This window comes from Argopecten irradians, chromosome 9 (assembly GCF_041381155.1).
Source record: "Argopecten irradians isolate NY chromosome 9, Ai_NY, whole genome shotgun sequence".
Classification (NCBI taxonomy): Eukaryota; Metazoa; Mollusca; class Bivalvia; order Pectinida; family Pectinidae; genus Argopecten; species Argopecten irradians.
Genome location: NC_091142.1, coordinates 28,985,958 through 28,998,771, shown reverse-complemented (window position 1 = coordinate 28,998,771; position 12,814 = coordinate 28,985,958). Strand labels below are relative to the sequence as shown.

Sequence of the window (12,814 nt, the reverse complement as noted above, 5' to 3'; positions counted from 1 at the left end):
CTGTTTCCAAATAAACAAAAAAAGATGACGACATACATATTCATTTCCGATAGTTGCGCATGCTCAACGCAAGTAAACAGTGTTGCTAGGGACAAACATGGTGGAAAAGAGTGTTGCTGAAAATATATGTGTGGATATTGTAGGCGTTTGTGAAAACTGGTAAAGGGTTGAGCCCTGGTTGTCTGTGAAATAGGGTCCCTGTATATTTGTGCTATTCGAGGAATTAAATATGGCGGACGAAGCGGGACAAAGTGCACCTGTAACACAAGAAGAAGAACAAAAACAAGATGAAATCGTTACTGAACCAGCAAAGGAAGGAGAAGCTCAAGAAGAGAAGAGTGAGGAAACTGAGGCTAAAGTAGAGGAAACCCAGCAGCAACAAGAAACGGAGAAAGTAGATGCCGAACCACCAACTGAACAGGCTGGCACTACCGAGGAGACACCGCAAGATGTAAATGAAAATGCTGGAGGTACTCAAGAAGAAGGCAAAGAAGGTGAACAGCAACAAGAAAGTAACGCAGATTTACCGACAGAACAGACAGTCCAAGAGACAACAGAAGTTACTGGGGAGGAGGGACAGGTACAGAAAGAAGCATCTGAAATAGAACAAGAAAATAAACCTGCACCCACAGAGAAAGATGAGGAGACTGTACAGGAAACAGTGGCAGAAGAGGGTGAGAAATTAGTGCCTGTTTTCACAACCGATACTTCAATGGATGCAGATCAACCCAAACCAAGTGAAGTAAGTGAACAAGCACCAACTGAGGCTCCACAGGAGCCCTCAACCACTGAGGCCCCAACAGAGGCCCCAACAGAGGCCCCAGCTCCAACAACTGAAGCTTCCAAAGAGCCAACTCAGACTGAAGTATCTCAACAGCAGAGTGAAACAGCTGCTCCACCAGAGGTTACGAGTCCACCGACTCGTGAGAAAACATTGTCTCCTCCACCACCTACTGAAACCATGGGTACAATGAGCACACAACAGGAACCACAGCGTGAAGCTGTAATCCCAGATGCTCCGCAAATCCCTGTCATTGAACGGGAACCCTCACAGATTGAAGGCACCATGTCAAATACAGCTCTGGTAATTATTCATTCAACATGTGATTTTAATGATAACACCTTAGAATTAGATGTGACTTGATAAACTTCATATAAAATAGAATTACCAACTACAGAACGTGGTTCATAGTCAAATATATATATTTTTTCTGTATGTTTTGATTCAAATAGCATCATATATCTAATGACAATTGGAATACTGTTCCTCGGTGTCTGATGATAAAATTACATAATTATCATTTAATATTTGTGTCTTTCAGAATGTAGTGTGGTCGTTTGGGTTGAACAGGAACATCCCAGTGAAGAACCTTACTGACAACAACAGAAAACTGATCATGTATGCCTGTGCACATGTTGGTGTATTATACGACTATGAGGCTAATCGACAACACATTCTACAGGGCCATGTGAGTTTCTTTGAATCACTTTATTAGAGTTAACAATGCCCTTCATAGTTAGAAAATGAAAAAGGCCTGATTATTTCATTCCAAAGATTTCTACAGGAATATTTTTAAAAGGACCATGAGCACAAGCTTCATCCGTAATCTTTATTTGTTATTTGATACGGTAGAGGACTTACATCTTAAAGCTTTATGTGTATTCTAATGAAAATAATCCAGTTCACCTAAAGTCACAATTACATTTTGTAATATTGTTTAAGGATGTTGTCATTGTTGCAGGCGAACCCCTTGACATGCACATGCATAAGCGAAGACAAACGGTGGCTGGCAACAGGCGACAAAGGCAAGGACAGTATGGTCATTATCTGGGACACATACACAGGGTCAGTATGATACATGGGTCTTGAATACCATTACAGAGGGTATTTATATATATAGGACATCATCACTGGAGTCAAGGACATTATCAATATCTCGGTTATATGGGATCAGGGTACTTCAGATCATTGATGAATAAAGGACACCATCACTTTAGGTTGATAAATGATTGATTATGTTTAATTGATCATATATCATAATAGAATCGGTCTCCATTTATGGTTGATATCTGGGATATTTAATAAAGTAAAGGGTGAACATTGCGGCATATATTTGATAGAAATATTTCAGTTCTTTGAAATTATGAAAAAAATATAGAAATGAGTTCTATATAATAAATTAACGAATAATCATTTTTTGACCAATACCATTCAATTAATTTTAAATGGCTTGACAACTTCCAGAGTACCAGTGCAGACAATTTTTGATGATGATCAGGAAGGTGGTGTTGTTGCCATGGCAATGACTCCTGATGCGCGTTACCTAGCAACACTTAGTTCTGCCAAGAAACAGGTTAGTCTATAGCTATTTATTATATTAGAGTGAACATGTTTTTACAATATGATTTGAAACCATATTAATTTTCCTATGCGGTTATGCTAAGCTCATTAATTTTTTTGAAATAAGATCATCAAAGAATACTATAATGTTTAAATGATTTTTGAATCAGATTATTATTGTAATACCAAAGTTGTAGTACAATATTTTGATCATCCTCTAGATACTGGCTATATGGGACTGGACCGTTGATGGAGAAAACCCTATGTGTACAGCTGAATTGAAGCCAAACTATGGCGTCCAAAACTTCATCAAATTTAACGAAGAGGATATTCATTATTTGGTGACAAACAGTGACTCACAAGTTATTTTCTACCACTGGGTAAGTGACTAGAAATGATAGACAATCATTCTGTACATTGAACAGAGACTACAACAAAGAGTGATTTTCTGGCGATTTTCTATTACAGAATATTTAACTCTTGCAATAAGTATTTAATGTTTATAAAAAATGAATTAATTATAATGTTAGAGGAAAATAGCTGAGAAGAAAAAGAAAAAAACAAATCAATTATACAAGTTCAAGTTTGTGAAACCAGATTACCAATAAATACAGATACCGGTATTACTAGAGAACTGTTAGCCAATTAGTGGCTGACTATAATTGTAATACCTGTTGCTACTCCTCATTTGACACTAGTATTCATGTAAAGGTTCATCACTACTCAAAAGTTTTGGAGCTAAATAGACATATTTTTGTGAATACTCAAAGTATTCTGGAACTTTTTATTTTCCAAACAAAACATGATGTTCAGTTACATTGTAATAATGTGTTTTCCAATTTTTCAGAGTGACAAGCACATGGAATATTTTGCTCCTCCACTTACTGATCAAGATTTCAACAAACCTGTTGGTCGCTACAGTCAGTCCATCTTCCAGCGGAACAGTTCTCGAGTTTACTCCGGAACCTCCATAGGAAACCTCGTTGTTTGGGACAATAACAAACCAGTCACAAAATGTAAATATAAAATAAAGGCATTTTCACGTTTTTGATATGACATCTACACTTTACAGAGGATATTTTAAGACAAAAATTTAGGTTTTCTATTTTTATAATTTTCACTCTGCCTTTTTTGTCGAAACTGTATGTAATTTTGAACAAAATTAAGTAAACATGCAGTAATGGATGATTCACTAAAAACATAACGGGGATTTTAAGGTATTTTTATTTTTTTTTTAAATCATATGGTTTTTCTGAAAACAGTTTACATGTAGATGCTATCAATTATCAGACTATTTTATTGTCTTTCAGTGAAAAGTATGGAGCTTTCCGCCAACAAAAAGGCTCTGAAAATAATAAGGCTTCAGGACAGAGGAATCAACGTCCTCCAAACTACAGAAAAGTGAGTTATGTAATAGGATATACAGCATATTCTCATTTCATTAAATTTATGTTAGAGATCAACAAAGAAACTCAATATTGACAAAAAACACAAGTAAACATCATTATATGAAAAGCTTTGATATGAAACTGAATAGTGGTGATTATGTGTTATTGCTGCATATATATGGTGCCTGTATTATTTTGCTGCAATATCCAGTAACTTTTAATATATTTTAAAGATTTTTTTTCATCAATGATAATTATTAGAGGAATGATATATACATACTCTGGCTAGTACTCTTGTGTTTTATTGCTTACTCTGAGATAAAGAAAAATAAATCATTTCCATTTATATTACAGTAGTTATTTAGATTTGTCACACAATAATATTGTAAATGTTTTCTATTTGTTTTGTAGATACATAGTTGTAGGAGATATGGCTGGCCATGTCAAGTTCTTCGATGAAAGTCTGAAGTTAGTTCACTGGTAAGTACAATGATGTGGTGGCTTTAACGATGATAGGAGATAAAATTTACTCTCTTGTATGATTCTGCAATGAACCATACTGTTTCCCCACAGCCAAAAATTAATTCTAATAGGGTTTTAATTCTTAGACTAGAGATATATGTTGTATTGATAACACCATTTATTATGAGAAGTATACACATACTATTGTTCTTTTGTTTATATCAGTATATTATGTTACCATGTATCATGTCAGCCTTTGTGCTATACTAGATATCAGATCTATTACAAAATTCAATTTGAGGAAAAGTAATTTGAACATATTTTTAAAAGAATCTACCACCCATTGATTAAGAATATAGTAACACAAATCAGATTTAACTCTACTACATGTACTCGTTAGATTTGATTACCAATGTCTATCACCACTCCAACAAAACTGTGTACAGCGACAATCACACTAAGAAAAAGTGCTATTTTACAGGAACCACGTCATTACATACAGTCATGTTTGTAATTGTTATAATCTATCTTATGATTGTATTTGTAGGTATCAAGATTTTCATCTTGGACCAATCACATCAGTCTCCTTTGCATACAATACTGATTTCCAAGCAGTGTAAGTATACACAGTGTATGTTTTATCAACCAAATAAATTACACAGAATCATATTATTACATAAATTATGTCTTCCAATTGATTTTGCAACTGATATCAAAAAAGAAATTGAACAAAATAAAACATTTTTAACTATACAGAAATATTCATATGCAGATTTCAGAAACTTGCTTCTGCAATTATATCTAGTAATTGTAGCTTCCAATTTAAGCAAGACTAAAATATATTTGATCTGTTTTATTTTCTAGAGCCAAAGAAGGAACAAACTATCCTCCAGATGCTACAATTGAGGCCAAAAAGTTTGTCATCAAAGATTTCGTTGTTGGCAGTAGCATCGCAATCGTCGGAAGTATTACAGCTGATGGCACCAAGGTCAAGGTCAGTATATAATGAACAAGGTCAAGGTCAAATCTAATTACTCTTTAATCTGATGCTTCTGAAAATCAGGTGTTTTTTAATATTTGTTGTGAATGATCTGATGAAAGTTTGACAATTTGGTACTAATATAAAAACATTAGCAAACACAAAGACGAAAATATATGGGGTTTTTCTCATAAAAATGTACCCAGAAATTAGTTTTTGATATTCAAATATGTTAGAATATGTTTGCATATGTTTTGCTTGACATGTTTTGAACTAGAGCAATTTTTTATCTTTTTTTTTTCTGCTGTTAGGTGATACACAGAGAACATGATGCAGCTATTCACGCCCTTACAGCTCATCCTAGACAGTGAGTTATCTCCCCTTCTCTCTCAAACTCGTTTTGTTATCTTCAAATTTATTCAGTTATGCTAACTTATTCGATAAGCATTTCTGTTTATGTCTTCTATAAAATCATTTGTGATTGTAGAGTTGTAAAGTCTGTTAGCATAACTACATCTCTGTTGTTTGTCATTACATAGAAAATAAGGATAAAAAATGTAATTTTTGATTGCCATGATTAAACAACATGCAAAATGATTTATTGGTAATGGTATTATGTTACAGTGTTTATATCCTACTTAACATTTGGCTTATTTAATTCAGACAAGATAGAGGAAATAATACATCAAAACAAATGCAATTTTTTAATTACATGTCACATATAAATTTAATTTCCTTTTTTTCTAGACCATACATTGTGATCGGGAGTTACTCTGGTATGCTGAAGATTTGGGATTACGAAAAAAAGTAAGTCTATTCACATTAAATTGTAGTACAGCTAGATATTTTTTATGCTGCATCTACATGTATGCGATTACATTTTAAAGATTGAATTGCAGTAAACATGGTTGTACAAATGTCAATTGCTATACAAATTGCAATGAAGCTTAATAAGAATTTTTGTTTTGTTTTTTATTGTGACTTCATTAATATATCTAGGTCTCTCCTAATTCTAGCATGTTCTTTTAAAAATGAAATGATCAAATAAAACAACTGAAATATTTTGCATTTGCAATGTAGGCATGTGATGGTCACTAGAACTTTTGAAAGAGGGAATCTGATTCGCTGTTGCTCTTATGATCCAAAAGGAGCTTATATTGGTATGTAAACCATGTCTGAAAATCTATAAAATTAATTAAAATGTCATAAATGTTTTGATAATATGTCCATACATTTAAAAACCTGTCCTCGTTGTGTGTTCAAACACAGGTAATTTCTCCTTCGTGTTTCCAACATTAATATAAACATTAAATATGAAGGCACACATATACAACCCATGAGGTCAGTTTACATGTTTCTGCAATTATTTACAAAATGGACAAATAATTTAGAGATCGCATGAAAGATATAAGAAGGTTGAATCAAGCTTAGAAATATATTGAAGATAGTCTGCAGAGAAAAATGTCAAAAACAAAGATCGAGAACTAAGTCATGTATCAAACAATATTTTGTGTCTTTCAGCTGTTGGTTTTGTGAACGGTTCAGTAAGGATATTGGATTCTATCACATTACAAGATGAAATTGCTGAACCATTCCGATACGCACGAGATGCGATAACACACATCGCTTTCTCTCATGATTCCAAGTTCCTTGCTACAGCAGTAAGTGATTTCCAAAGATGTTCATTTTATTGAATAATCTTTTTTTTTATTTACTTGTTAAGACTTCACTAGAAAAATTCAGAAAATTAATTTTTGAAACAAATTTTTTATAAAAAACGACCTGATGTTGAATATTGACAATTTATTAATACAGCTATAAATGTTTGTCACTTTTTCTGGATCAAAAATAATGATATATGTATACATATTTAGGAAAAAACTTTTGGATGGTTTAATTACATTGTATGCATGTATTTTTTTTCCTGTCAGGATGCAGAGTTCACAATGACTTTGTTCCGAAGACAAAGAGGAGGTGCAGAGCCTTACATGTACCTTGGTCGGTACCGCGCCCACTACAAACCCATCAAAGATATCATGTTCGGAGTTCATCTCGATACTGACCAGCCTCGTCTTCTTTCCCTTGGAATGGACAGAGTGCTGGTATGTAATACTGTCTTTCATATCATAATCTTGCATTTTGTAATATCATTTTTTGAATGTAATGTCATGCATTAAAAATAAAAAGATTTGTATTTAGAAACATCTGTCAATATGTTTTTCTCTCAAAAAGTTATAACAATTAAACTGAATTTACATACAAGGAAACCCTGTTGACTTGAAGTTAAAGTATCATTGTAAAATTTTGAATTACTTGAGCATGCATTCAAGTTACTAGTTAATTTACCATTTCATGAACTAATTGAGTTTGAGTTAGCAAGATTCAGCTGTTAATTAACACATGCCAGTATTGATATTTATGGGAAAAAAACAATGTATTTTCTGAATTTTTGTTTTCTACAGGTAGAGTACGACCTTGAAAATAGTGACCAAGACGACATTCGGATCTCGAGTACCGATAGGATAGAACAAAGCGCTGTCCCGCAGTGTATGGCCTGGTATCCACCAATCACAAAAGAGCATTTTATTGTTACAGCCAATGATCAGGTGTGTTTGATATTCAAATTTGAAATTATCGAAAAATGAATTATTGGCAATTATATACATAATATACTGTGCTGATTATGAGAAGTTTTGACAGCTTTTTTTGTATCTTTGATTGTCTTGAGCTCTGGTTTGTGGACTTCAAAAACTTTTTGCACAATTGTCTCTTGTTTCTAGTTTAAATTCAAGCTGTACAATGCCACAACAAAAATGTGCAGGAAGACGTTACTTGGTCCAACATATGGTAGCCCAATCCAAAAGTAAGTCTTGCTCTTATGGTGATTTATTTTGTTACATTGTCAGAATATAGTGTTGAGGTGTCAGTGTAAGGTGTCTGACTTTTTACAAATAGCCCTCCATCTCTTGATGACTGCAGCAGTCATTTGGTTAAGGCACATCCTCTTGGCTGTACATTGTGACTATTTGGATAAGGCATCTGACATTTTACCAATAGTCCTAGGTAGTGGCAATTGCAGGGTTACTATTTTTCCTCTTAGAACTAAGGCTTTTCCACTTTAATGACATCATTGCAGACCATATAGCATTTTGGTATTTTTTTAAGTTTCTCAAAATTCTGAGATATGATCAATTAATTAGATGCTGTAATAAAAAATGAAAACAATTTCTTGAGTTTTTTTTATAATTTTTATGGATTTTATTTCACAGACTGTGTGTACTACCAACCAAAGATCCTGCCAGGGACAAGCGTTATGTAGTGTATATCACCAAATACAAGGTCGGATTACACATCTTACCATTAGACGGCAACCCACACAACGCCATGGCTTTGATAGCACATCCTGCAGAGGTAAATGAAATATAGACATCTTCATCATCATCTTGCATAAAATTTGCATACACAATATATTTGATTGACTTACATACAGAATTTATTTACCATATTATCCGAAGTAGAAGCCGCACCATTTCTACTGAGAAACAGAAGTGCAGCTTAACAAAAACAAAAATCAGACAGTGGATTAAAGAACATAATTAAAAAGGATGTTATGCTTTGTGCTGTTTATAATCTTGTCTCTAGATTTGTATGATTTATAATTTCAATACTATTTTCTATTTCTCTATAAAGGTAGCAAATATGGCCTGTAGTCACGATGGAAAATACATCTTTACCTCTGGAGGGACAGACTCTACGGTTCACATGTGGGAGATCAACCTCAAGTATGTGTTATTGTGTACTGTTAATTTCACAATGAGGCCATTACGGGAAAGGCCACCATTTATTGGCCAATTTATCCAAAATGGAATATCTTAGTCAGTTAAATATCTCTCAATTATTTGTCAGAGGACATTTATTGTTCAGAATGTACCTTTAAGCCTTTATAAGATTTTTGAATTTGCTGGGGTTTTGTCTACTGAAAATAACTGCAACTGCCTTTGGCTCTGATTTTCATAGAGTTAAAGTTAACCTCATAAAATATTGTAAATAATAAAAAAGACATGAATATAATACAATGCATGTCTTATAATTGGTGCAAAATTGATATAGATTCAACTTTAGTTTTTTTGAAAAAAAAAAAAATTGTAGAATTGAACATTTTATTTATCTATAATATTTTGAATTTTGCAGAGCATTAGAAGCACAGTCTAACCTTGGAGGCGAGGATCTAGTACCATTCTATGGGCTTTTAGAGGGTGGGAGAGAAGGGGAGCTGTTTGCTGAGCTTGAAGACTATTTCTACTATGCACAGATCAGAAAGTAAGTGTAAGCCCTGATACTCGGATACCATTAACAGACAAATGAATAAATAAGACTAAAATGAAATGATTTAGTGAGTAAACAATGAATTTTTATATTTAAACTAGTCTAAGATTTAAACTAATGCCTTTCTAAAATTGCCATATGATTTTATCAATGTTTATGTTTTCTTTCCCATTCCACTTGGGAATATTTTTACATTCCAATGTCAATGTATGCATATTGGTATATAATAATGAGAATTTGTTCATTTTTGATGTTTTCAGTAAAGGTGTAAATGATATGGGAAGAAGGGAGGTAACTACAAAGATACCACTTTCTGAAGTTCCATTTGTTATGAGAGCTATGGGATTTTACCCCTCAGAGCAAGAGGTAAGTCGATCCTGAGCAATGAAGTACCCATGCAATCAGAAAATAAAAAAATAGGGGTGGATTAAGTTTAAGATTTTTACAGGATATCAGTAGATATTGCATTATTGATCTCTTAATTTTATTTTCAATGTTACATTTCAGCTGATATTTTAGGATGTTGACCAATGTATTCTACAGTAATTAAGGCCTTATGGTTACAAACATCATAAATTATGAAATGCTACCCTGACAGTTGAACCTTTTTAAATCCTGCTTGAAAATTTTGAAACTACATTGTATTCTGGGAGCCATTCAGGATTTCTCATTTTCATTCAGAATTTCACATGTTCAAACATGATGTATTTGTCATTTTTTTACATTCCAGATAGAAGATATGCTGAATGAGGTGAAATTTAGTCGATATGTGGAGACAGGGCAATATGTTGACTCCATCGATCTTGGAGAATTCATCAAGTGTAAGTGAAATTTAAAAAATGTAAATATAAAATTAAAAAAAAGAACAGTATAATTAAGTGGTTTTCCTCTCTTTGACTCAAAGAATCTTCAACATTCTGTTGATTGTCATAGTTTATTCTAGGAACATTTCAATAACATCAATTCAAAGCAATATCATTATGGTTTGCTATATCAAGGACATGTTGAGGTTAATGTGACCTACATTTTTGATATCTGACCTATATTAATCAAAACCTTTAAAGGATTCTGTAGAATTGTTTTGTGTACATGTTAAACACTACTTTAAATACTCAAAATTACAATTCATCAATAAAAAGTTGACTTTAAGTGGAACTAAGTTGAATATTTGAAATTGATGTTATTTTCAAATTATTTTCTGTGTATTGAACCTGTTTTATTATCAATGAATTATATATCTTTTATCATCAGTATACACAAATCATCGCCCTGCCTTTGGCCTTGATCCTGAGAAGTTGATTGAAGCCTTTGATATCCTTGGTGTGGCTTCACATAAAGGCAGTGCCATTGAGAGGGGAGATCTTCTCGACTATTTACAAACTAAAGGTAAATACTTTAATTTTCATAGCTATCATTTTTTACTTCTAAATACTTTCCTTGAAATTCCTTCAACACTGATGTTAGAAGCATCACTCATTGTAAAATATTGTTAAATCTATAGGATGGGAGGGGGGGGGGGCGTTTACACAACTTCAACTCCTTCTCCAGAAGAGAGGAAGGACACTTATAAAGCGAGGGGTGCTAATTACAGAGAATACGGTAATCATTTGTTCCCTGATATTCTGTCTGTAATGTGAGTTTTCCAAACTATTTGCATCCGGATTATCATGGATATAGCATACAATTTAATAATCATAAACGCCATTAAATGCTGAATTTAAAACACCTTTTGACTTTGTTTGCAGGTGAGCATATGACAGAGTATGAACTAGCAGAATATTTGACTACATTGCTGGGCTTTAACGCTGAAGGTGGCAGCAGTGAGCTACAGGAGTTTGACTCGTCACAAGCTGGTGACATTATCGACCAGAATCTGCCACATCAGATCACAGCAGACATGTTCTCCAAGGAAGTGCTAGGATTCTCCATGTACAATGAGACACCACAAAGTGAAATGTAACAGGATTTCTCATTGGTTAATGAGCTGAACAAAAGTGACATCACAAAAACAAATAAACATTGGTGGATTCTTACAAGTGACATGTAATATTGTCTCTGATTGGTGAATGATTACCAGTATTACATATACATTGGGTTTTTTTGTGAACGTAGAAAGATTCAATAACAGTACACAAGAGAGAAATGCTAGGTCTCTAATGATGTGTTAATCAAATCATGGAGGACATATGAAACAATGTTACACAAAGTATAATAGTACGTATTTCTAGCTGGTATCTTAAATTGATTCAGAAATGTAAGCAGGCGTGACCTTGAAATTTAACTTGGTCTTCCTTATATGTCACAATTATTCTGATTGGCTTAATCTCCTTCAATACCAGAAAGTTTTACTTCTTTGGAAAACAAAGACAGATTTGTGTCATCAGTATTAAAACTGCTGACGCACTTTTCCTGTAAAAAAAGGACATTATTGGCTGTGCTTTATATAAAACAAGAATCAGAAGTAGGAAAATGTAAATATACAAATTATATATTATATTTATTTTGTTTTCATCACAGTTGTTGTCTAATATGGTTTTTTTTGGTGTACTACGTATGATGGGTATGCCAGCTTCTAAAGAAATCTGTGATATCGCCCCTAATATGAAGATATTTTATTGATAAAAGAATGTAAATATCTAGCTTAAAGTGAAATGTGTATGAGCTTATTTCATAAACTTCATTTTTATATTGCTCAAAAATTTTGTAAATATTTGTAAATATATAAATACGTGAGCAAATAAAATGTGAATCATCAAACAAAATATATCAGATTTGTTACAGAGTTTATTGTGCTGTTTTATTTGAATGTTTTAAGTCTATAGTGTTCTGTCACAATACATGTATACACTTGCATTATTTAACATTTCCTGAAGAATGAACTCAGCTGAGCAGGTGAGATCCATTCTCTGCAACTTAAATAACAACCATTACCCGTATATCATCGGACAGAGTGTATTACCGGTATATCATCGGACAAAGTGTAATGAGGGGAGATAACTCTAATAGATCAAAACTAGCACTGTCACCAGAGTGGATGACTGCTACACAAATTTAATAGCTCTAGGGGACATTGCAGAACCCTATATATTTTACTCAACTTCCCTTTATATCTGGGTTCTGTGTACCAAATTTTATCAAAATCTGTCCAGTAGTTTAGTTCACCGGACAAAGTTGTGTCTACCGACAGACAGAAAACCTGATTCCAGTATACCCCCCTTAACTTCGTTGCAGGGGTATAATATTATAGCCTGTATAACAGTTGTGTAGGTTGCATTTTGGTACCAACCCAAAAACAAGATGGTTCACAAGCTACCATCT

The 12,814-nt window shown here is 33.3% G+C and overlaps 1 protein-coding gene across 1 annotated transcript; it reads left to right on the top strand.

Moving 5' to 3' along the window:
• The first annotated feature begins 66 nt into the window (after window positions 1–66).
• On the top strand, window positions 67–12,278 carry LOC138331998 (cilia- and flagella-associated protein 251-like). Its single transcript, XM_069279906.1, has 24 exons — window positions 67–1,084; window positions 1,323–1,469; window positions 1,743–1,846; window positions 2,246–2,354; window positions 2,563–2,721; window positions 3,189–3,357; window positions 3,652–3,742; window positions 4,141–4,209; window positions 4,739–4,807; window positions 5,056–5,185; window positions 5,482–5,537; window positions 5,918–5,977; window positions 6,251–6,330; window positions 6,692–6,831; window positions 7,102–7,272; window positions 7,633–7,776; window positions 7,951–8,033; window positions 8,440–8,581; window positions 8,861–8,952; window positions 9,362–9,490; window positions 9,757–9,862; window positions 10,227–10,317; window positions 10,748–10,882; window positions 11,242–12,278. The coding sequence occupies exons 1-24, from the start codon at window positions 230–232 to the stop codon at window positions 11,454–11,456; spliced, it is 3,546 nt and encodes a 1,181-aa protein (XP_069136007.1). The 5' UTR covers window positions 67–229; the 3' UTR covers window positions 11,457–12,278.
• The last annotated feature ends 536 nt before the right edge of the window (window positions 12,279–12,814 follow it).

What these genes read in the sequence shown, in the direction of transcription:
- LOC138331998 (XM_069279906.1), top strand. Translation starts at nt 230, where the DNA reads ATGGCGGACGAAGCGGGACAAAGTGCACCTGTAACACAAGAAGAAGAA. An exon ending in TCTTGGAGAATTCATCAAGT is followed by an intron (nt 10,318 to 10,747) that starts GTAAGTGAAATT and finishes TTTTATCATCAG; the next exon opens with TATACACAAATCATCGCCCT. An exon ending in CGACTATTTACAAACTAAAG is followed by an intron (nt 10,883 to 11,241) that starts GTAAATACTTTA and finishes CTTTGTTTGCAG; the next exon opens with GTGAGCATATGACAGAGTAT.